Consider the following 25,700-nt stretch of genomic DNA (forward strand, 5'->3'; position numbering starts at 1 on the left):
TCCCTAGTCCCATCCTGGCAGATCCAACCCATTAACTGCAACGCCACCAGCTCAAAATGTACCACTGGTCACATGACATCTGGAGATGCACAGGCCCTTTTGTTGGCTGGCAAAGGGAACTGGTCCTGAGAACCCACCTGGGCCCCACTTTTTAATCCCCAAGTCTCAATTCTTCATCTGTAAAATGGGGAAGTCGTTCCTTCTTCACGCAGTTTATTATGAAGACAGTATGGCCACAGTGAGTACACCTAAGGCGCTGTGCTGAATCTGCACCTTAGTTATACACTCTAGAGCTATTACTATTGGGGCCGGCATTGTGGTACAGCAAGTACAGCCTATGCCAGCGATGCTGGTACCCCTTGTGGGTGCCATTTGGTGTCCCAGCTGCACCACTTCCAAACCAGCTTCCTACTGATGGCTTGGGAAAGCAGTGGGAGATGATCCATGTATTTGCACCCCTGCCACCCGCATGTGAAATAAGGTTGAAGCTCCTGGCTTCAGCCTGGCCCAGACTTGGCCACTGAGGTCATCTGTGGAGTGAACTAGTAGATGGAAGATCTCTCTTTTAGCTGTTTCTCCTTCTCTCTTTCAAATAAATAAATAAATCTTTTAAAATATTTTTACTATCCCCATTTTAAAGTTGAGGAAGTGGGCACAGAGAGGTTTAGTTTTTTGTAGAGGTTGGACAGCTCGTATGTGGAGGTGCATTTGCTTTAACCCGTACACCAGCACCACGGTGATCCCGAGCCCCCAGGATGTTGGCAATGTCTGGAGACACTTTGGATTAATCACAGCTCAGGAGTGTTGGCATCCAGTGCGCAGAGGAGGCTGCTGAACATTCTAGAATGCCCAGAGCAGCCCCACCCCAATGAAGAACGATCTGGTCCTAAAACATCCTTAGTGCCAAGGTGAAAGGCCTGCTCTGTGCTGTGCTCTCCAGTCAGTCCGAGCTTCATTCCACTCATTCAACTAAGAGTTATTGAACACCTGCTGCATGCATGTCCCAGGCAGTGCAGGCACCCATAGGAGTGCCTGCCCCGAGAGCTGTCTAGCAGAGAGACAGACATGAGACAAAGATACACATAAGCCCATAGATAAAACCATACTATAACAATATGTGCCACAAAGCAGAGGACCACACTGTCACGAAAGAGAATTAGAGGGAGGCTGGTGATGGGTTGAGGGGAACCAGCAAGGCTTCTCTGCAGGAGTGATTTTGAAACTGAGACCCGGAGGTGGGAGGAAGGAGGGGCACTGCAGGAGGGAGCCACTGTGCAAAGGCCCTGGGGGGTAGCTGAAAGCAGGACAGGGTGAGGGCAGAGCTGTGGGACAGGAGAGAAATAGCTACGGCCCAACAAGGAGTCCGGTCCTTGTGTCAAATAAAGAACCTTTGAAGGGTTTTAGAGCAGTGACACTGTCCAGGAAGGGACCGTCCTGAGACCCGGGCACAAGTCCTGGGTGGAAGATGCGGTGTGAAGCTGAAACCCGAAGCCTACAAGGGCCAGAGCTGTCACAACCACACACCCGGTGATGACGCACCGTCCTCGCCCAGAGTTGCTTGTGGAATGTGACGCCGAAGCCGTGTGTGTCAGTCACGCGGCGATCGCTGGTGCCTGCTCATCCTTACACAAAGAGCAGCTCTGGCAGCTGGAAACACCTGCTTGGGCCACGCCGCCCATCCCCGGCCTGTAGTGGGGACTTTCCTGCACGTTTCTTGTTTCTCCTGGCACCTTCTGGGTGACTCAGGCTGTGATGCTTTTGCTCCTCCTACAACCTCCATTTTGCCTTCTTCAGATGCCAAGGACCCCCTTGTCCCAAGGTAGTCCCCAAATTCTGACACATCTCACCTGCCCCACCTGGGCCCATGTGAGAGGCTGTGGCTGCTGCTGCTGTACGAATGCCTGATTCTCTTCTCTGCCCACTCGTGTGACATGTCTGGGACAGATCCACGGGGACAAGAGCTTGAGGCTTTGAGGGGATCTGATTATCCCCACACAGTCAGAGACAGGATTCCCCAAGGTGGCTTTTGCTCAAGACAATCAAAGGAATCCGTTGAAGAAAAGGGTTCCTGGGATAATAAATTCAGGATACCCTATTTCAGCACAGTCCAGTAGCTTTAAAAACAACACAGGGTTTTTCAGAACAATTAATATGCTAATAAGCATATTAAATATCAAGAACTGATAATTACCTTTTTTTGCAGGCAGATCAGTGTTGGGAAGTTCACGGCACAGGGAATGTCACCCACAGCCACCGAATGACCGAAGAAAGGACACCTAGGAGTGGACAGCAGGTCCCGCCAGTGTCCACTCTGGCTGCTGGTCTCTGGGCTCCTTAGAGGGGCTGTCTCAAAACTCCCAGCGATGGCCCAACTGAAGGAGGAGAAGGAGGGTTTCTGCCTCTCTGGGCCCTCCAGGAGGGCCTTGTGCACCAGATCCCTCCCCCTTATCAGTGATTCCCAAGGGTGGGGGAAGCTTGCTGGGACACAGCTGCTCAGAAAATAAAACACCTGCTAGCTTGGGCACTGGTTAACTGCTTTCATGACTTTTTAGGGTTTTCTGTTACTGTTTTAATTACTAAGAAGGGATGCCGGTGCTGTGGCATAGCAGGTAAAGTCGCCACCTGCAGTGCCAGCATCGCATACGGCCACCGGTTCAAGTCCTGGCTGTTCCACTTCCAATCCAGCTCCCTGCTATGGCCTGGGAATGCAGAAGACAGCCCAAGTCCTTGGGTCCCTGCACCCACATGGGAGACCTGGAAGAAGCTCCTGGCTCCTGGCTTTGGATTGGCTCAGCTCCGGCCATTGCAGCAATTGGGGAGTGAACCAGAAGATGGAAGACCTGTCTGCCTCTCTCTGCCTCTCCTCTCTCTGTGGAACTCTGCCTTTCAAAAAAATAAACTGATATTTTTTTTAAAAAATTACTAAGAAGGGTGATTTTGTTAAAAAAAAAAATCCAACAGTATACAAATGTCTACAGTCCTGCCCAGTGGTATTTCCCTGCCTAGTTCTCCATGTGAGGAGGTGCAGGGTTTGAATCCCAGCTCTGCCTCACATCTGCTCAGCACCCTGGGTCACAAACCTGGGTTTGTTCATCTCTGAAATGAAGGAACCATCGCCAGTACCCTGGGGAGTCTTGAGTGAAACAGAAAGCACTGAGTTGGATTCGGTTACATTTGACTCAGGATTTCCCTACAGGATCTCAGGCACTTATTTTTTGTTTTAAGCCCAACTTCATATCATGAATAAGTTAATTATAGAACAGAGTCTATGTCTTCTTAGAAATTATTCTAAGTCTTCAAAGTCAGTTCCTATATAGAGAGAAACCACTACTGACAGGTCTGCTTTATTTTTCAAATCAATAGTGGAACTATCAAAATTCAAATAAGTATCAGCTAACTCTCTTTATCCTATGTTACTTTATTTTTTTAAAAGATTCATTTTACTTATTTGAAAGGCACAGTGACAGAGGGGAGAGCGAGCGAGAGCTCTTCCATCTGTTGGTTCTGTACCCAAATGGCCCTAGTGGCTGGGTCTGGACTAGGTCAAAGCCAGCAACCAGGAACTCAATCTGGTCTTCCACATGGGTGGCAGGAGCCCAAGGACTTGGGCCATCTTCTGCTGCCTTCCCAGCCACATTAGCAGGAAGATGGATCAGAAGCAGAGAAGGTAGAACTAGAACTGGTGCTTGTATATGGGATGCCAAAGTCACAGACCAAGGCTCCACCAGCTACACCACACAACCTTAGCCCCAGGATATCCTACTTTTTGGTATCAGGAACTAAAAGGTTCACAGGACTCTGATGGGGTGAGTGTTACCTTAGAAAATGTCACACTCTTAAGTTCATCTTCCAAAAGTTCTTCTTCCTAAAGCAACTCACCCAAGATTTCCAGGTAAAATACAGATTGTCCAATTTCATTTGAATTATCTAAAATTCAGACCTATCTACAACTCTGTATTTTGATTTGCTACATCTGGAAACCCTAAATCCAGACAACTAAAATAACCTAAAGGCATATGGGACTCATTTATAAACATTTTAAACTGCTTTTACAAATTTCATATAGCCTATTAAAGTTCTTTAAATTACCTGAACTGGGGGCCGGGGCTGTGGCGTAGTGGGCAAAGCCGCCACCTGCAGTGCCAACATCCCAGCTGCTCCACTTCGAATCCAGCTCTCTGCTGTGGCCTGGGAATGCAGTAGAAGATGACTCAAGTCCTTGGGCCCCTGCACCTGTGTGGGAGACCAGGAAGAAGCTCCTGACTCCTGGCTTCGGATCAGCGCAGCTCCAGCCACCACAGCCATCTGGGGAATGAACCAGTGGATGGAAGACACCTCCCTCCCCCCACCCCTTCTCTCTCTGTGTAACTGACTTTCAAATAAATAAATAAATAAATCTTTAAAAAATTACCTGAACAAAAAAGTCACCTTTTTTACACTAAATAATTGCAAGTCTAGTAAATTAAGCTTATACAACACTGCCAACACAAAATCTTTAAAAAAGTTCCAAAACTGTATGCCAACTTAAAGTAAGGCACCTAAGACAAACCCCCCAGTTGTAAACTTGACGTTGGAGTAAGAAGACTGTCAACTTATGTTCTGATTCTCTCTCTCAGATGGCACGAGCTCACAGACTTCCACATATGTGAAGGGCTACTACCCGTATTTTGTCTTGAAATACAAATCACGTGACCCATGGCTCTGGATGTCTTAAGCATTTCTGCATTTACCCACCCACCAGGGAACACAGTTAACCACCTGCTAACCAGGGCAGCTTCTTCCCAGAGAGCCCACCTGGCCTGAGGTCTGAGGTTGCAGACAGCAGGGAGATTCACTGCACCAGGAGCTCAGGAAATGACAATTTCCCTCCAACACTTCTTCTTGGATTATCTTAGAACCCATGGTCAGCTCCGATGGCCTGTGGACTGATGTGTGCTAATGCACGTGTTCTTCTCCCTGTGGGGATGGCCACAGACACACTGCCTCAGGCAGCAGTGGCCCGGAGGTCTCAATGCTGACTTCAAGTTATTCTCTACCCTCTCCACACACATTTATTTTTGCCAAAGTCTGCATGTCTAACTTGATTGGATTTTGCATTTCTTTTGCTTTTCAGATCTTTCTACCCAAATCTCTAAGTCATTTTCCTTGGACTTTCTTTACCCAGGGGGTCACACAACTGCTACAGCATTAAAATAATAACCACTTGAATTGTGGATCTCTACAGGGGCTTGAACTGGCAATCTGCCCTTGAACTCCAAGGACATTTCACCGGACCATTCCAGGACACCAACTGTCACTGTCTCCAGAACAACACACTGCTGGGGCTTCATGTGTTAAATTGGTACGACCAAACTGCCTAAGAAATCATGTAATTCAAACTAAACTTGCCCTTAATTACGTCCATCAGGGCATCAGAGAGTGGGTGTCCGGGTGTGGCCCGGGACAGCTGGTTGCCAAGTCCCAGAGATTTAGAGAAAATTCGCAGGATTTCCCAGTGCCCCTGCCTCACTTTTCCCCTGGCAGAAAGCTCTGTCACCCTCAGTGCCCTCTGGGGTGGACACTTCCGAATTCATCAGCTGTCAGGAAAAGGTATGTGGCATGCAAGCCTGGAGACATGGCACAGGTCAGAGCTGGCCCCGGTTGGGGTGTGATTGCAGGAGGTCAGTGCCTCACTGAGGCATGCCAGTTTCCCCACCAGGATGACAAAAACAGGGGCTCCTCACAGGCTGGCCCCCCCGTGTCTCGTCTCCTGGAGCGCAAATGCAGGATCTCCAGTTCCTCAGAGAAGTGAAAGTAGCAGGGAGGAATCCCGTCATTCCTGTTATCTGCAGGCTTCATAAGTCAGTGCACAGCACAGCGGAGGCCACAAGAGCGCCAGGATGTCGCTCGGGATGAGCCCAGCCTCCCTGCTGCTTCTGCTCCTCTGTCTACACGGCGCCCTGGCCCTGAAGCTCTGTTCCTTCAACGTCAGGTCCTTCGGGTACAGCAAGCGGGAAAACCGCCAGGCCATGGATGTCATTGTCAAGGTGAGTACCCTTTTCTGGCAGCAGGTCCTCCACACTCCACCTGCCCTCTCTCCTGTCTTCACAGCTGAGACGTGGGAGAAACTGCAACTGGCCCTGAAGGTAACAGCTGGCTTGGAATCTGGGAGCAACTAGAACAGCGAGGGGGACAATCACTACGTCACCCCTCTGTGCCTCCTGTCCTCAAGTCGTCTCCGGGGGGGTGACAGTCAGGCCCAAGGCACTGCTGGGGGGTCTGCTGAGTTGGTGAATGCTGAGCTGCGTCTGGTTACAGTGAGCTCCAGGCAGGAGCTGGCTGTAGCAACGGCTTTCAGTCCCACTGCTTGTCAGGCTTTATAAAGCAGGGTTTCATTTCACCGTCCTGTGAGGATTCTTCCCCCAGGTAGAGACGATGAATGAAAAACAGCAAAGTAACCTGGTAGAGCTGGTGGCAGGGCAGGTGGGCGTCTGTGGCACTGGCCCAGATGTCTCACCCATCACCTTCACACAACTTCTCGCTCTCCTCTTTCCTTCCTTCCTTCCCTGTCTGGTTTCTCTCTCCCTCCCTCTCCCCTTCTTTCTACCACTGCCCCCTTCCCCCACCCAGCCCTCTTTCTGCATACTTACTGAATGCCGGCCCTGGGGAGTGTGACTGATGTTTGGGGACACAGCTCAGCTTTCCGTGGAGCCACCTGACTCTACCATACAGAGGCTGGGAACTGAAACCTGTGCTAGGACTCTGGCAGGGCACCATTGCCTAAGCAGATGGCAGAGGCCTCCCAGTGTGTGAATGTGAGCCCTGTTTTCATTTCTCACCTCCCAGCCACAGGTGGGGTGGGAATGCCAGGAGCCCTGCGTTCAGATCTCACCTGCCAGCCACAGGGCCCAGGGAATGCCTGCACCTCTCCGAGCCTCCAGTTCCGTTGAGTAGCCTGAGGCTTGCCCTACCTGGAGCCCTGGCTGAGACAACTCTAGGTGGGGAAGGTTCTGGCAGAGCCGGGGCACGGCAAGTGCTCAGATGATAATCAGCAAAGGAGACTGGTGGGACCCGCATGCTCTGTTCCTCGCAGTCCTGCCCTTTGGATGGCACCCATGACCTTCCAAAATGTGGCTGTGTAACCAGGACAGCCATGCCAAGTCTGTAGGAAGCATGGTGCTCTGGCTCCAAGGGAAACTGACATGCAAGGAATCTATCTTCCCCCACTTTTTCACGCACGGCCCCAGGATCTTGGTACCTACCGAGTTCCTGCTACCTTCCTTGCGTACCCAACTGGGAACAACACCACTGTGTTAAGGGCTGTCTTTTTGTTCTGTGGAGGTGTGGGTGTGGGCTACACTCAGGGTCTGCTCTGAGCCCACCACGCTCATCTGAAGCCCTTGTCGGACCGCCAACTCCTCCCATTCCAGCAGTCATTCTGTAAGCAGAGGCCACCTCCGGACACTGCCACAGCTGCTCAACAGAGCACCCCCTGTGAAAGCAAAACACCAGACAGCAACAAAGCTTTGCTTCCCAGGTCCATAGACTGAGTGCCTATTACAGGCCAGGAATTTTATATATTTTTTAAAATGTATTTGTTTTAGAGAGGGAGCGCGCTCCCACTCCCATCTACTGACTCACTCCCCAAATGCCCACAGTAGCAATTACTTGAGCCATAATCACTGTCTGCCAGGGTCTGCTTAGCAGGAAGTTGGAGTCGGGAGCCCAAGCACTCTGATGAGGGACACAGCACCCTAACTAGCAACTTCACTGCTAGGCTAAGCACCCACCCCCTCTAGTATTGCATTCTTATTTAATATTATGGCCTGGTGGCACTGTGCCACTTCAGAACTGAGAGCCCCGAGGTCCAGAATGGTGATGTGAGTTTGCAGGGTCAGTAACACCAGGTGACATAGACTGAGAGGTCTTTCCCACTCCTCCAGGCTGGGCTTAGCGCTGGAGGGGGAGGGGCAGGTTCAGCATCACTAGGCTGTCCGCGTTCTGACCTTCACTGGGAGGTGAGTGTCAGGGAGCCTGACTTCGTCTCGGTTTGCTCACCCATACCACAGGCAGCGGTCCAGAAGCCAAACCCTGCTCATGCGAGTTTTCCTCTATCCGAGTGCTCTCTGGATTGTAGAGAACCTGACTGTCGACAGATAGTCAGGAAGAAAGCCATGTTTCAGGCACGCCAAGGCACCGGGAGATGTGAGGGTGGCACGGAGGGAGCGTCGGTACACGGTAATGAGCATCGCAGGAGTGCATCTCCTCAGCAGGACCCCAGTTCAGCTTCCCAAATGCTCTGATTCCTAGGCCCACTTTACAGATAAAGCACTGGAGCCGACAGATGAAATAAGCTGGCCAGAGTGTGGAGCAAGCAAATGACAGAGAACTGGAACCCAGGCTCCCCCCTGCCACCCTGTGCACCTGTCCTCACTCTTGAGACTGTCCCTTCCCTCTCTCCAGGTCCTCTCCTGACTCGCTTTGCTGGGAGTCCCTCAACACCAGCCCCTCACACTCTCCCTCCCTTCCTGGGACCAGAGTCAGGGCTAAGTCAGAGAAGTCTCCGCACTCAGGGCCCTCGCCTTTGTCACCTCCTCCTGAGATGGAGGAAGAGGAGGTAGAGCCCAGGGAAATGTATTTCTCCTGGTCCACTGGCCCAGAGTTCAGGAAAGGAAAACTGGGTAGTTACTGACAGGGAGAAATGCTCACAGTCTGTGTGGCTGGAGAAGCAAGATACATGACAAACATCACCAGTGTTTCCTGACGCCCTGCTGTGTGCCAGGGACTGGGCTGAGCCTTTTATATCCATCGTGTCACTTAACTCTCATGATGACCCCATTCAGGGGCTTAAGTGACTCCTCCAGGTCACACAGCTCATGAATGACAGAGTTAAGACACAAACCCAAGGCCATTTGGCTCCAAGTCCCTACCTCAGAGGCATGGCCTAATTGCTGTGATGCCAATTTTGTAAGTAGATATAGAAATCGTCTGGAAAAGGGTCTGAGTGCTGGGCTAATGGGGCATCTGTGGCTTCTGTAGCCTTCTGTCTCTCCTGCATGGTCCAGATTTTCTATAAAAATAGACTTATATTCTAAAAATATGACAAATATTTATGGGTTGAATAGAAAATTTACTCCCATTTTTTCTCACAGTGCCACAAGGAAGATCTAAAATAGGAAGGTATTTGTGCTTCATGAATCGGGCACATCTGGTTCCATTATGGTCCGTCCTCCCTCCCTTCTTTCCTACCTGCCACTCTCTTCCTTTTACTCATGCCAGATGTTGAGTCAGGAGCTGGATATAGAATCACAACCATACCGAGGTCCAGAATGCTGTCTGGCACCCTGTGCGTTCATGATAAAATCTTGTTGGATGGATGAACCAGTGGATGCACAGATGGGTGGGACAATGGATGGGTGAAGATTAGCAGTCAAAAATCCCACCCCCATTCAGGAGAATTCTGCTAATGAGATCTTGAACTATTGTCCACCACAGTGTAGATTCCCATCAACAGGAAACATTCTCAGAGGTGCCACAGGAAGCAGAAATCTGCATCTGCTGTAGATACGGAGCTAGGAAGTGCTTGCAAAGGAAAGGGGTTGTCAACAGGATGCCCGGAGGCCAAAGCCTCTACTCAGCAAAAGGAGACAGAACTCACGGTCCGCATTCACTGTGGATGGATGGATCCCACTCCAAAAAGGGACCTTGTTCTTTGCGAAGGTGCAGTCACAAGGACAGGCTGATTTCCTCGGCTGTGGAGTGGAGGGGTCAAGCAGGGACTCTAGTGCAGATGCCCAATGATCCCATTTCTCCTTGGAGTTCAAATTACTAAACCTCACCGAGCCTCAGAGTACACAGCTATACAATGGGCATCTCAAGAGGACTCTTACAAAGCCCCCCTAATGTGTGGGTGCTTTATTAGGCACACTAGCCTACGAAAGGTCACTTATCTTATGCTTAATGCTAAAAATGCACCTGTCATTTCTAATAAAGTCTGCCCATAATCTTCTCCTCCAAAATTCCTTCCTCATCAAGCAATTTTGTTAAAACAACATGTCAATTTTTAGAAATTATAAAAGTATAACTTTTTAAAAAAAGATTTATTTATTCGTTTGAAAGGCAGAGTTATAGAGAGGCAGAGGCAGAGGCAGAGTGAGAAGTCTTCCATCCACTGGTTCACTCCCCAGATGGCCGCAGTGGCCGGAGATTAACCAATCTGAAGCAAGAGCCAGGAGCTTCTTTTTGGTCTCCCACGTGGGTGCAGGGGCCCAAGGACTTGAGCCATCTTCTACTGCTTTCCCAGGCCACAGCAGAGAGCTGGATCAGAAGTGGAACAGCTGAGACTCAAACCAGCGCCCATATGTGGGCACTGGAGGCGGTGGCTTTACCCGCTATGACACAGTGAAGTACAACTTTTAAAAATTAAGAATTTATTTATAAACTATGTAATAACTTGATTAAATATAGTTATGCTCTTTTTTTGGAAGTAACAGAAACATACAAGGAAGAGAAAAATCACACATTATCCTGTCATTCAAGGATCACAGCTGCTGGAGTGGGCATTAGGCTGGCAGTTAAGATGCCAGGGGAGATGTCCACATCCCACGCTGGACCACTGAGGTTTGAGTCCCAGCTCCCACTCCCAGTGCCAGCTTTCTGCCAATTCAGATTCCGGAGGCAGCAGTGATAGCTTAAGTAATCAAGTTCCTGGGGCCGGTGCTGTGGCACAGCAGGTTAAAGCCCTGGCCTGAAGTGCCGACATCCCATATGGGCGCCAGTTCTAGTCCCAGCTGCTCCTCTTCCGATCCAGCTCTCTGCTGTGGCCCGGGAAGGCAGTGGAGGATGGCCCAAGTCCTTGGGCCCTGCACCCGCATGGGAGACCAGGAGAAGCACCTGGCTCCTGGCTTCGGATCAGCACGGTGCGCTGGCTGCAGCGCGCCGGCCATGGCGACCATTGGGGGATGAACCAATGGAAAAGGAAGACCTTTCTCTGTCTCTCTCTCTCTCTCTCACTGTCCACTCTGCCTGTAAAAAAAAAAAAAAAAAAAAAAAAGTAATCGAGTTCCTGTCACTTATAGAAGACCTGGATTGAATTCCCAGCTCCCAGCTTGGCCCTGCCCCAGCCCCAGCTCTTGTGAGCATTTGAGGAATGAACCAATGGGTAAGGGCTGTCTCTGTGTCTCTCTACCATTCACATAAAAATAAATAAATAAAAATTAAAAAGATAAAGCCCTTGACATTTGGGTGATTTCCTTAAAGGCATTTTTCTTCACAAAAATAAATACACGGATCTGCATCTGTTTTGCAGCATGTTGACCACTGTGCACCATCAGTTTTGTATTCCACTTTTATGAATATATTAAGAAACCCAAGGATAGCAATGTGAGAGGCAGGATGTACTGAGGGTCAAGATCATGGGCTCTGGAGTTGGATTCCCTGGGTTCAAATTCCATCGTTTTAAAAAATTTACTTATTTGAGAGACAGAGAGGTGGAGGGAAAGAAAGAACTCTTCTATCTGCTGGTTCATTTCTCAAAAGCCTGCAAGAGCTGGGGCTGGGCCAGGCCAAAGCCAGAAGCCTGGAACTCCATCCCATTGTCCCATGTGGGTGACAGGAACCCAGGACTTGACCCATCACCTGCTGCCTCCCAGGGTGTGCAACAGTGGGAAACTGGAATCAGATGTGGAGCCAGACTCAAGCTCAGGCACTCTAAAATGCGACATAGGCGTCTGAAGCAGCATCTTACCCTCTGTGCTAAACAGCTGTCTCTGCCATGGCCACTTTCTAGGTAGGTAACTGAGTGACTAGTCAACTTTGCGTGAGCCTCAGGCACCTCATCTTTAAAATGAACATAACAAAACCACCTATCTCAGAGTCCTTAATTTAATTCAGCGAAGAAACTAAGTTATTTTAACAAGCACCCAGGCAAAACTAAAACACAGTAAGTACACAACAAAATGTTTTGTTGCTTGTGGCAAACGGCCTCCAACTCCTGGGGATTCTCCCTCTGCAGATCATCAAACGCTGCGACATCATACTCCTGATGGAAATCAAGGACAGCAACAACATGATCTGCCCCACGCTGATGGAGAAGCTGAATGGGTAAGTGTGTGTGTGGGTGGTGCAGCTGGCAGACCCCAAGTGCACGGTCAGCTGGAAAGCCTCCTGAGAGATTGAAACTTGACAGCCAGCCAGCATTTCACCCTGACTACCAGATCACGTGGCCAGATCTGGCCAGGCTTCCAGTGCTCTCAGCTGTGGTCCTGGGAACTTTGAACCAGGGGAAATCACGCTGTTTTTGGCAATGAAGGGTCCAGACTGTGAGGCCTGGGGAGGGCCACTGTGAGTGGTCTCATGGACACAGAAGGCCTTTGGGGCCTGCCCCGCCCTTCTCATCTGCAGTAAGGGGTGGAGCTGAGGTTATCCTTTTTAGCCTCAGCAGATATTCTGTTTCTGGAGCTGACCTTAGGAAGGTGAGGACAGAGGGAACAGAGCTCAGACCACCTGGGTTTGCATCCTGATCTCAGTCAAGCTACTGAACTTCCTGGTGCCTCATTTTCCCCATATGCAAAAGGGACTAACAGTAGACCCTTTCTTCTTGATCTGTTATGATGGTCAAATTTTTTTAAAGATGTATTTATTTATTTGAGAGGCAGAGTTACAGACAGAGAGAGGAAGAGAGAGACAGACAGACAGAGAATCAGTCTTCCATCTGCTAGTTCCTTCCCCAAATGGCCACAGTGGCCAAAGCTGGCATGACCCAAAGCCAGGAGCTTCTTTCAGGTCTCCCATGTGGATACAAGAGCCCAAGCACGTGGGTCATCTTCCACTGCTTTCCTTGGCCATTGGCTAGATTGGAAGTGGAGCAGAAAGGACTCAAACCAGTGCCCATATAGGATGCCAGCGCCGCAGGTAGAGGCTTAACCTACTACACCACAGCACCAGCCCCATGATTGACAAATTCTTCCATGGAAGTGTTTGAACAGTACTAGTGGAATCCATGACTAGTAAAAGCAAGAAGATTATAAAGGGAGTTGATAGTCTGTGGGTCACATATAACAGCTACCATTACAAAAAAAAAAAAAAAAAAAAAAAAAAAAAAAAAAAAACAACAAGGATTATTTAAAGGGCAGTGTGACAGAGAAGAGACAGAAAAAGAAAGATCTAAAGATCTTCCATCTGCTGGTTCACTTTCCAAATGGATGTAACAGCTGTGGCAAGGCCAGACTAAAGCCAGGAGCCCGGAACTTCATCCTGGTCTCCCATATCAGTGGTAGGAGCTCAAGCACTTGGGCCATCTTCTGCTGCTTTCTTAGGGGCATTAGCAAGGAGCTGGATCAGAAGTGGAGTAGCTATGAGTTGAAACCAGTGCTCTGATATAAGATGCCTCAGGCGGCTTCACCAATTACATGTCAATGCCAGACTGTCCCATAACAGCTACCACTGATAACCTACTATTGGGGCAGGCATGCTATTAATCCATTTAGTTCTTCTATACCCCTTACTGCTCACAACAACCCTGTGGATTGGATAATCTTACTGCTTCCCTTATAGCTGAGGGAGCCAAGGCACAGAGAGGAGGGACATGCTCAAAGCCACCTCACCTGTTATTTGAACTTGGATCATGTCTAACTCCAGTGCACATGCTTCATTTCATGTCTTCTCAGCCTTCCTGAGAGTGGTCCTGCGAGTTTTCAGGAGTGTGGGTGACGGCAGTGACAGGCACACTCCAGGCGTCTCCCACAGTCAGTCTGGGATCAGTCTTTCTATTACCAGTGGTCTCAGTGCTTCCCAACCTGCCTAGACTGTGCCACAGATTCTAGGCAGAGCCAAATCTGTTTGTCTCTTTTCCCCCCATAATCCAAAAGGAACCTCAATCACCTTGCAGCAGACTCACTGCAAGCAATTTGCGGGCAGAACAAAGATAACTTCCCCGAACTGGAAGCCCAGCACCCATTTACTGTCCATATCCCTGCTCTAGCCTGGCTTAGAGCACAGATCTGAAATCCCAGAAATTTCCATAGACTCTGAGTGGGTCCCTGAGTATCCCCTCTGCTTTTTCCCAACTGAACCTGAGACTGAACCGCAGCTTTAAACATGCCCTAGGTCTTTCTGTAGGCAGATGGATGGAACTGTGTCAGACTCTGCCCAGAGTGGACTTAGCAGCAGGTCTGGCAAACACATAGAATCAAGTTTCCCTAATGTAGGTGAGAGGTGGAGCCAACGGCCTTCACAGCTGCATCTCTAGCCCCTAGGGTATGAACAAGAGTGACTGGAAATCGTAGTCCCCCAGGGTTTGTGGGAAAGTACTTGGAGCGTTCAGAAGACAGAATGCCCCTGCATTTGATAGATGCTCAGGAGTGGTGCACAGACAAGGCGACCTGATAAGGCTGTGTGCTCCACTGTGGGCAGAGTAGGGTTTCTGTTTGCAGCCTGAATCATCTGTGGTCTCAACAGTCTCCCATGAGGGTTTGAGGATATGTCAGATACAGGTTCAAATCCCAGATTCACATTTTAAACTATAAAAGGGGATAAGAGGGGCCCAGCACCATGGCACAGAAGGCTAAGCTTCCAGCTATGGCTCCAGCATCCCATATGGGCACCGGCTCGCATCCTGGCTGCTCCTCTTCGGATCCAGCCGCTGCTATGGCCTAGGAAATTAGTAGAAAATGGTTCAAGTGCTTGGGCCCCTGTACCTGCATAGGAGACCTGTAAGAAGCTCCTGGTTCCTGGCTTCAGATCGGCCCAGCTTCAGCTGTTGTGGCCACTTGGGGAGGTAACCAGTGGATGGAAGACCTTTCTGTCTGTCCCTCTCTTTGTCTGTAACTCTACCTCTCGAATAAATACATCTTTAAGAAAATAAAGATTATTTCAAGTCCACGGGTCACAAGATTTTAAAAGAAAAAAAGGAGGGTAACAATGACACCCATCTTATAATGGCAAAAAAAGCAAACAAACAAAAAAGACTGCAAAGATTCTGGCAGGTGTCCCAGCCCGACAATGGTGGCCCTTCTTCCTGGATTCAAAGTGATGAACAAGTGCCCTTCCCACGATGCCATTGGGAATACGGAGGCAGATTAGAGAGAGGGAAGCAGTAGGGGGATGTTCACTTATTAATATGCCTTGTGAAATCTTTATGTTTTCTAGAAATTCAAGGAGAGGCATAACATACAACTATGTGATTAGCTCTCGGCTCGGAAGAAACGTCTATAAAGAACAGTACGCCTTTCTCTACAAGTGAGTACAATCTACACTCCCTGTAACAAGGCCCACTTACATATTTTGATTTTGAAATGAATCAAAACAGGCATCTTTTCTTCAAAATCCAATTCTGATCTCTAACCAGTGCTCAAAATCAGTCAAAATAATTACTGTCAAAATCTAGACACTGGGCAAACTATAAACTCATCAAAACTAGAGTGCATGAGCAACTTCCTGACACCTAATTTGTTGGTTGGCTTGGTGGCTCCTGCGTACATTCTTTACTCTTCATAATCAAGCTCTGGCCTAGGGCTGGACCTGAATTGCCCAGCACCACTGATTCCCTGCCCTTCATATCCTCGTCATCTTCCTACTAGTGACTGAAGTCTGATCATTGACCTGTGGGTGCCCTGGGTGACCAGCATGGCTCAGATCCTCAAATCCCAGAGGCCCTGACTGCTGAGAAGTGCTCACTCAGCTTTCTCTCAGGCAAAGGATCCCTCCAGTGTTGAGCCTCTCTGGAAGATTACAAAACTGTTGGAACGTCTTCTTGACGTTCTGCTTCTTGAAAGAAGGAAACTACTGACTCAACTGGGACGGCTTCATTTTTTTCTCCTCTAGGGAAAAGCTGGTGACTGTGAAGAAAAACTACCTCTACCATGACTATGAGGCTGGAGATGCGGATGCGTTTTCCAGGGAGCCCTACGTAGTCTGGTTCCAGTCGCCTTTCACTGGTGAGACCCATAGGCCCCTCTCACCTGTGACCTCCCAGCTGCCCTCACTGTGAGCTGCAATCCCAGGGACGATGCGGGGGGTGACAAAGTCTTGTAATATCTGCATCTGGATGTAGAGCACCCAGCTCAGCTCCTGATGGCACCAGGCTTGCTTCTCAGAACGCCAAGGCTCAGCACCTCCCCAGCCTACAATCCTTCTTCTGAGAATAACACTGAAGCATTTAGGCTCATGGAAATTATGCACCATGATTCTTTGGTCCCTGCCAAGTGTAAGCATTCCTTCATTTTCACAAGTCCCAAGTGATGTGGCCACCAAAGGTGAACCTCCAGCCTGGAGGCTCATGTTTCCTCCAGCCACTCCAGAGCAGTCTCCTCTGCAGACTGCAGAGAGAGAGGCATTCAAAGGGATGGCTCTCCAGACTCTAACAACAGTACTTGCGATGCGTGTACATTAATCCCTGAGTAAGTGCTGGCCTCCTGGTTGAGGAACCTCTGCAATGACATAACATGGCAGGGGCTAGGATCATCTCACTCTACATTTGAAGAAATGTAGGTTCAAAAAAGTATAGTCATTGTCCAAGTCACCCAGTTACTGAAGTGAATGAGCTGAGCTCATAACTCGAGCCACCATTTCAGCAGCCCATGCTCTCAACCACTATACAGCACTCGGGAAAATCGGGAATTGACTTTGGCTTGCAGACTGCAGCCATACAAAATCAAATATTTTCAGTGTTGGGGACACAGGCCAAGGCAGACAAGGTCCTTGTCCCTGTGAAGCTATACTGTCGTAGAGGAGCCAGCTCACGACAGTAGTTCCACCTGTATCTGTGCTACACCAATATCAACATCTTGACCTATGAAGTCCACTATTATGCCTTCTACGGCTAACTGCCTCGGGGGAAGACTACTTTGGCAAAACAAACATGGGACAAATGTGACGAATTTCCAGTAGAAAAAGAGAAGGTGGAAGGACTGAGTGCCAAAAATGCCATTTAAGGTGTGTGTGCAAAAATCGTCTTTGTGCTGCATAGCACTGACATTTGGCTGACTAGGGTGTGTCCCCACAGCCCCCTCTGCCTCTCCCTAAGGATCATCTCTTCTCAAACACAGAGTCCAGATCCTTATGAATGGCTAACAAACCTGTTTATCCTGAGCCTCCACCCTTCCCTACCCCTCCTTCTCTTTCCTGGGCTAGCACTGCATGTCTAGAGTTTGCTCTGTTGGTCAAGGAAACTTCCCATCTCCCCTTGATCTGCTACTACAGACTAGAGAGTCAGCTGTTCATCCATATTCTCTCTCATTCATTATCAAGTCAATCAGCAAAGATTCATGAGCCCTGAGCTAGGCTCCAAGCCTAGACAGATAAGCATGCCCTCAAGAAGCCTAGGTTCTAGAGGGCTAAGAAAGTGGCCTCGGAGCATCAAGGCAGTAACAAGTAGGGATGCAGTGACCAGGGATGGCCCATCAGAAGTGACCTCAGGTTGCGACCTGCAGAAGCCAGCCACAGAGGGAGCTGGAGCAAGGGCATTCAGCTGGAGGGCACAGGGAGTCCAAAAGCTCAGGAGCAGAAGAGTGTTGGAGTGTTCAGGAGACCAGGAGGAGGCTGGGGAGTGAAGGGGAGGCATGAGAGGAGAGCTGGAGGCGAAGTGGGGTGTGAGCACGCAGCCCCGAACACAATCTGCCAGCTGAGCCCTGTGTGGCGCTAGCAGGGACCACCCCAGTCTCTCCCCATGAGGTCAGCGTGAGCATGAGAATGAGGGGAACATTCCAGTGGGGGGTGCTCAGAAGTGACAGCTGCTATTGGCAGGTGGGCAAGACATGGCTCTGAGACTCACCCACATCGTCACCCCAGGCACATCACTCAGCACGGCTGGGCACAGGGCTGCGGCAGTTGGTCACAGACACTGCACAAAAGACCATCTTCTTTTTAAAACAACTTTCTTGGGCCTTTATTACTTATTATTTTAATTTTTATTTGTTTGAGACACAGAGAGAGAAACCACCCATTTACTGGATCACTTCCCAAATGCCTGCAATAGCTGAGGCTGGGTCAAGCCAGAGTCAGGAGCCCAGAACTCATTTCAAGTTTCTTAAGTGGGAGACAGAGACCCAACTATTTAAGCCATCACCTGCTGCCCCTCAAGGAGGCACATTATCAGGAAGCTGGAATTGGAAGTGGAGCCAGGATGAGAACCGAGGCACTCTGATATGGGATGCGGGAATCCCAAGTGATAACTTAACTGTTGTGCCAAACGCTTGCCCCAGATGATCAAAGGGGAATCAACTGATCAATCTTTTTTTCTTTTTTTACTTAGTGCAAAATCTATACTGGTTTATTAGTTCTTAAAAAACACCAGAAAATGCAACCATAAACATTCAATTTTTTGTCAAGAAAAAATATACATTTGACTCAAAGAAGTGAGAAAATAAGACATCCCAATGGCAGCGAGAAATATAGTCTACCTGCTTAGTCCGAACAGGCATGTGGAAGAAAAGTCTTGGGCGTATTAAAATTAGCAGCCAAAGCTGGCACCGCGGCTCACTAGGCTAATCCTCCACCTTGCGGCGCCGGCACACCGGGTTCTAGTCCCGGTCAGGGCACCGGATTCTGTCCCGGTTGCCCCTCTTCCAGGCCAGCTCTCTGCTGTTGCCCGGGAGTGCAGTGGAGGATGGCCCAAGTACTTGGGCCCTGCACCCCATGGGAGACCAGGATAAGTACCTGGCTCCTGCCATCGGATCAGCACGGTGCGCCGGCCGCGGCGGCCATTGGAGGGTGAACCAATGGCAAAAGGAAGACCTTTCTCTCTGTCTCTCTCTCTCTCTAACTGTCCACTCTGCCTGTCCAAAAAAAAAAAAAAAAAAATTAGCAGCCAAATGATCCTAAGATCATAAAAATTTCAGCACCAGGCTGCAGCCTCTGGGAACCCTGGAGGGTGCAGCCTGGCCTGTCGCTCCCCGTCTTCGTGGAAGAACGACACAGGACCCTGCGTTGTTCTTTCGTCTGCTCGGCCCTCCCCGGGTTTGCTGCTGGTTCTTCCCGGGTTGGCTACCGTCCCTTCCACCTCCGTGGAAGGGCGGTTCCCCCTGCCACTTTCCCCACTTCTGCGGGGGAGCGGCACACCGCCGGCCGGCTCTCTCGGGGGCTGCACAGGTGTTCCTTCAGATAGATGTTCCTGGTGCATGTTGTCTCTCTCCTCCTTTATAGTCCTCTTCCACTAATCCCAACTCTGCTGCCCACACGCCGAGTACGCTGCTCTCCTCCAATCAGGAGCAGCTCCTGCAGCTTGTCAAGTTAGTGAGAGGCAGCTGTGTAGAAGCTGTTTTTACTCCTCTCCCAGCGCCATATTGTGGGAGAGCAGATGCATAGAATAAGTCTTAATTCCAGTAACAGTCTAGTCTGAGTTGCTCCCCACACTGGCCCTTCTAGAAGAGAGAGCCTGTTTCTCGGGTAGAATTTGTGGGACCTGGTGGGGGCAGGGTGTGAACTGCGCCTCCTTCCCGTCCCTCAGCTGTCAAGGACTTCGTGATTGTGCCCCTGCACACCAGCCCTGAGGCATCTGTGAAAGAGATCGATGAGCTGGTGGACGTTTACATGGACGTGAAACGTCGCTGGAACGCTGAGGTGATGACCTCTGTGTTTGTCAAATTCCTGTCTAAGGGCAGAGGCAGGCCCTTGGGTTCAAGGAGAGGGGTCAGGGCGTGTACCTCCTCTCAGGCTTTTCCTTGGCCCTAATTATCCTCCTGCTGAATCTGCCCGGCACTGCGACGTGGGTCTTAGGAATTCATGCACCATTAACAATGGATGCCAGTGTTGATTAAGTGACCAGCTGGGGCCAGGCACTGCACTGAGGCTTGACATGGACCTTTGAATTTAATCCTTCCAATAACCCTACAAGGGAGCTACTTTTTATCATTCCCACTTTGCCACTGAGAGAGGTCAAGAGTGTTTTGGTTAAAGGCAACAGGATCTCAAACTGGCTCATGAACAGGAGAAGCAGTTTTCTGGTCTATATAAGTGAAGTGCCCACGAGTCCAGGCACAGCTGGATCCAGGGCTCAGGTAAGGTAATCAGGGCTTTCCATTTCTTGGCCTCCTTTCTTCTGGGTGGGCTCCACCCCTGGGATGGCAAATGGCCACTAGCAGTGTCCAGGCCAACTGACCGATTTCCTTTTCTAAATGCAACCAATTGTAAGAATGAGTCCCATTGGCTCTGATTGGGTAACATGTCCATCCTGAACCAATCACTGTGATCAGAGGGGCTTGAGATATTCTGATTGGCTAAATCTCTGTTGCCTCAACCTTGTGGACTGAAGTGGAGGAGGGAAGAGGTGGTTTCCCAAGGAAATCTGGGGTGCTGTTCTCACAGAAGGCGGAGCACACCTGCCATTCCTCTGGGTAACTGTTTCCCCCTCGGGAAGAAGGGATGCTGCCACGATGGCCAGGAGCGTCTGCGGAGGCCCCTGGCAGACCTGGAAGTGCTCCACAGGGCTCTGCTTCCTCTTTGCCGCTTTCACTGCCTCTTCTGCTCCCCTTCCTCCCCCTCAGTTCCAGGAAAAGTGGAGAAGACGAAGTGCACCTCATTGTTCACAGATAAACAGCAGGACAGGAGAAAGACGCATTCACTCATTCCAAAAATTATGAAATCATTCATTCAACGAGAATGTAGAGAGCATCTGCCCATTGAGGGCCGGGCTCTGGGGAGACATCAGTGATCCAAGCGTGAACAACAGAGGAGACTCGTGATGAGGGCCTTCAGGGAGGCCTATCAGGGCTCCATTCTTGACTTCACCACTCAAACATGGTCTAGAGCACCTCTTGTTTCAGTGGGGTTAAGAGTGACATCCACCCCGCAGAGTGTATGCCTTGTTGTGAGATATAAAGTCAGCCTTATAGAACACTTAATGTTGGACCCAGCATGTCGCAAAACAAATCCTGCCCATAGGAGCAGAAGCTGGTGACCTTCAGGTTAAGGGTCCCATCTTGACCTCAACTTCATCCAGTAATCACAAGGGAAACCCCAATCACCAAGGTCAACATGAACAATTCTCTAAGAAAACTCCGAAGTCAGCACCCACCCCTACCAACGGCACAAAGGAGGAAATATGACACTTCCTGTGTTTTGTGGAATGTCAAGAGTCTGTACCAGGAGCTCTGCACAGGGGAAAATACTTCCAAGATAAAAAGTTTCTGAGTGGCCTGTGACAGGGGATAGAGGGCTCATGCTGTGGCCCCCTGCCCTTCAAACTCCTCTCACTTCCTCCAAGGACTGAATTTCCACAGGAAGAGGTTTCCAATTTGAAAACAATAGGAGAGATACAGTGGTGCCAAAGCTGTCCTACACCACCCAAGTGCATTTTCCTGCTTGGAAACAAGAGGGTTGATTCATTCCTATGTGTGTAGCCTGCACGCGTTTGAGCCAGCTCTGAGGGTATCTGTTAGCTGGGTTCTTTTATGCCTTAACTGTGCACGCTGAATCACACAGGCACTGACAAAGGCACAGGTGGGGCCGTCACAGCAAACACCCTCTGGTCCACAAAGAGCCCTTCCCTGGTACTGCCAGTCAGATAGGCATCAGAGCTGAGACTCTGCCTTAAACTGCAGGCTCTTCTAGAAAGCAAAAATAACCTAAGACAGATCCTGTGCTAGTATGCTAGGGCTGCTGTGCAACACCAAGGACCAGGTGCTTTAAAACAATAGAAAGTGATTTGCTTACAATCCCCAGAACGAGGTGTGTCCAGTAGTGTTGGTGTCCACCCAGGGCCTCTCTCATCGCCTTGCAGTAGGTCATCTTCTGTTGTCTTCAGGTGTCTTTACCTGGCCCTCCTCCTGTGTCTCTGCCTTCAACTCCTGTTTAAAAAAAAAAAAAGTTTTTTTTTGTTTCTTTTGAGAGGCAGAGTCAGAGAGAGCTCTCATTTGTTGGTTTATGGCTGGGATCTAGAAACTCAATCCAAATCTCCCTTGTGGGTAGCAAGGACCCAAGTACTTAAGCCATCACTGCTGCCTCCCAGGGCACGCTACCATCAGGAGCTGTGGCTGGAATTAAACCCAGGTACTCTGATATGGGATGCCCGTATCTTTAACTACTAAATTTCCACACTGTAATCTCTCTTTTTCACAAGGACACCAGTATTGCATTAGGGCCCTCCCATATAACGTTCTACTTTAATTACCTCTTCTGAGACCCGATTTCCAAATATAGTGACATTCTTCTTTCTTTTAAAGATTTGCTTATTTATTTCCTTGTTTATTTGAAAGGCAGAGTTAGAGGGGGAGACATACAGAGAGAGAAAGAGATCTTCTCTCTGCTAGTTCATTCCCAGATGGCTATGCAATAGCCAGGGCTAGGCCAGGCTGAAGTCAGAAACCCAGAACTCCATCCAGGTGTCAGAATGGATGGGTGGCAGAAATCCAAGCACTCGAACCATCGACCATCCTCCCCTACTTTCCAAGGCACATTAGCAGGACGCCGGCTCAAAAGGGGAGCAGTCAGGACTCGAACCAGTGCTCTGACAGGGGATGCCAGTGTCCCAAGTGTTGGCTTAACCCACACTCTCTGGTCCCAAATACCATCACATTCTAAGGTACTGGGGGGTCAGAGCTTCAACTATGAATAGAGCAAGGGACACAGTTCAGTCAGTGCAGACCTCACTGTTTATGGGCACGTGGAATCATTGCCAACAGCGCCAGCCAGGCGAGAGTTCCAAATTGTGTCTTTCAGAACTTCATTTTCATGGGCGACTTCAATGCCGGCTGTAGCTACGTCCCCAAGAAAGCCTGGAAAAACATCCGCTTGAGGACCGACCCCAAATTTGTTTGGCTGATTGGGGACGAAGAGGACACCACGGTCAAGAAGAGCACCAGCTGTGCCTACGACAGGTAGGAGGCGTCCGCAGGCTGCTGCTGGCCCAGCCAGGCCTGGGTGAGCCTGAAGAAAGGCTCGGAGAGCCGAGTCGTGTAGAATTCAGGCCCCTCTGCCCAGCGCTCTGTGTGGTGGATAAACTGCACATCCTAGGCAGCAGCCCTGGGCCCGCAGCTTAGCAGAGGCAAGCACTGGCTTTGGTGTCAGCTGGGCCTGGATTCCAAGCCTGACCCTGTTTCATCTGAAACGGAGTCTTCGTTTCCTGTAAGATGGAGTCTGTAGCCATACCTCCTTCATGGAGACGTGGCGAGTTAGTTAGTTTGCATCCTCTGTATGTGTTTTGTGCAAACATTTAGGATTGCCTCAGAGAACAAGCCTAAAAATGAGACCAGTAAGCGGAAGGATATTTTTGCGCTTTTGCTATACGTTCCTAAATGCAAACAAATGCATCAAGATACTGGTATTCCCTGATTCACATAAAGTCTCAGAGGATTCATAAGCAGCTCGCCCCTTGCCTCCTTGTGTAGAGAGGAAGGTGAGTTTGCTTAAGCGTGTGAATGCCAGTGACCTTCAGGAATCAGACCACAGCAGGGAAACCCCCAGGGCCAGTCCCATGGGAAGCCACAGCTCCCAAAGCTCAGTGTGCCACGGAGGAAGCGTGAGACAGCCAGCTGCGGCGAGCAGCCAGCAGTTCCCACTTCTCAAGCTGGAGGTCTCTCTTTCATTTCCAACCCGTGACCTCCTTGGTTCCTCCTGGAGCTTTCGGGACTGGCATGTCCTGTGCACAAGTCCCTGCTCCAGCTCTCCAAAGCGGAAACCCACAGAGTAAAGTTGCAGGAGATTGCACCCAGGGCACCTCCTGCATTCTTTTCTTTTTTTAAAGATTTATTTTTTTATTTGTAAGGCAGAGATTAAAAAAAAAGTGAGGTATGAGAGAGGGAAAGAGAGAGCAAGCGAGCAAGCACACATCTATCCACTGGTTTATTTCCCAAATGGCTGCAATGGCTGGGGCAGAAGCTAGGAGCCTAGAACTCCATCCTGGTCTCCCACATGATCCGCAAGGACCCAGACATTTGGGATGTCTTCCACTGCTTTCTCAGGTGGCTTGGCAGGAAGCTGGATGGAAAGCCGAGCAGCCTGGACACAAATCAGTGCTGTGATAGGGGGTGCAGCATCACAGGCAGTGGCTTAACCCGCTGCACCGACAGTGTCAGCCCCTGCACCTTGAAGTCTTGGTCAGGAGGTTGAGACCATGTCAATCTGACCACCTTACCCACTCGTGATGTGTTAGAGTTCATTTACAGAGCTCATTTCACCACATTTCCAGTCTGTATGTCACCGCTGCAAACACCTATACTGTGGTTCTTCCTCTTTGTCTTTAAATCCCTTAATTTCCTACCAAATTAATTTTAAAGGAAATGTCAGGAAGCTAAAGTAAGAAAACAGCATCATTTGCCAAAAATCAAAGGTAACTGTAAAAAGAAATCCAGTGGAAACTGCACAGTGTTAAACTGTGCCTCGATTCCCATGCCTGCAAATGCGTGACGGTGACAGCTTGCTCCCTCGAGGTCGTGTCCAAGATAAGCTAACACCTCCTGAGACTTCCTACATCATTGAATCAGGAAAAGGGACAGAGGGTTGAGAAGGAAGTAGCAATATTTTCATTATGCAAGTCATGGCCACATGGTGTAGTGTCCATGATTCATGTAAAATCGTCTCTTGCATCACCAGAGGTACTGCCCGCACTGTGCTGGTGCCCACGGGGCCATGGCAGGGACAGATCCTATTTTAAAACTGTGGGCACCGTCCTCCAGGGTCACAAGCTTAAACCAGCCGTGGACTCTGAGCCCCACATGAAGGGACCAGGCCACTCAGTCACTTCCAGGTGACAAACGCAATCCTTGGCTCCATCTCAGACATCAACAGGGTGGGTGAACATGGCTGCCCTTCCTCCCCTTGTCCCAGGATCGTGCTCCGAGGACAGGACATCATCAGATCTGTGGTTCCCGATTCAAATGGCGTCTTTGACTTCCGGAAAGCTTACAAGCTGACAGAGGAGGAGGTAAAGCTACCATCTTGTCTTCTGACAATACCACCCTGAAAGATGGGCTGGGGTCCCAACATTGGGCTACTGGCCTTGAGTCTCAACGCCTGCGGTTTTGTGGTTTGAGGACCTGCCAGAATTTCTAACTGAGCTGGCCTGGGGACGCTCCCCAGGGCGTATTCTGTTGAATGACGTCAGGCATTTCATCTTCCCTCCTTGGGCCTGAATTTACTCATCACTAAGATAAGAGCATCTGCTAGGCGCCTCCTAACCCTCAAGTCTACCTCCTGTCCTCTCTACAGGCCCTGGACGTCAGTGACCACTTTCCAGTTGAATTTAAACTGCAGTCTTCAACAGCCTTCACCAACAGCAAAAAATCTGTCCAGCCAAGGAAGAAAGCAAAGGCCAAGCGCTCCTAGATACAAAGGCACCACTTTATTAACCACTTCTTGCCTCTAAATAAACTGCTCTAACAGGTGGAAACTGCACCCTGCACCCTCGGGAGACAGGACTGGTCCAACCGCTTTCATTGTTCAACTTGCATTTATCCTGACTTGAGTCACGTTGGGAGGAGGATCTTCTGTTATCATGCTTGAGCCCAACCCTCCCCCAAATTGTCCAAAAGAAAACCGGTGGCTTTGCAGTCCCCAAGACTGGTCTTCAAGCCCAGGGCTACAGTCCTGCCCGCTCTCACTGGCCCTGCTCCTCCTGCCCTGCTAGAGGCTGCAAGAGGTGGAAGAGTGTCAGCTTTCAGCCTCCATGTGGGGAAACTGACCCAAAGGAATTGACCTGAAGCTCCAAGGCCCCATCTGCATTCTGTCCCCTCCTGTCTGAGGTCAGGCCACTGTGCTGTCTCATGGGACGAAGGCCACTCCCACCTGGT

General features: G+C 49.7%; 1 protein-coding gene across 1 annotated transcript; it reads left to right on the forward strand.

Annotated features, from left to right (window-relative positions):
* The first annotated feature begins 5,865 nt into the window (after window positions 1–5,865).
* On the forward strand, window positions 5,866–25,302 carry DNASE1L3 (deoxyribonuclease 1L3). The gene is made up of 8 exons (XM_002713271.6): window positions 5,866–6,026; window positions 11,993–12,081; window positions 15,127–15,216; window positions 15,802–15,914; window positions 19,424–19,536; window positions 22,633–22,790; window positions 24,739–24,835; window positions 25,120–25,302. The coding sequence occupies exons 1-8, from the start codon at window positions 5,880–5,882 to the stop codon at window positions 25,234–25,236; spliced, it is 924 nt and encodes a 307-aa protein (XP_002713317.2). The 5' UTR covers window positions 5,866–5,879; the 3' UTR covers window positions 25,237–25,302.
* The last annotated feature ends 398 nt before the right edge of the window (window positions 25,303–25,700 follow it).

Source organism: Oryctolagus cuniculus, chromosome 10 (genome assembly GCF_051225735.1).
Source record: "Oryctolagus cuniculus isolate XC-2025 breed Fujian yellow rabbit chromosome 10, ASM5122573v1, whole genome shotgun sequence".
In the NCBI taxonomy this organism is placed as follows: domain Eukaryota; kingdom Metazoa; phylum Chordata; class Mammalia; order Lagomorpha; family Leporidae; genus Oryctolagus; species Oryctolagus cuniculus.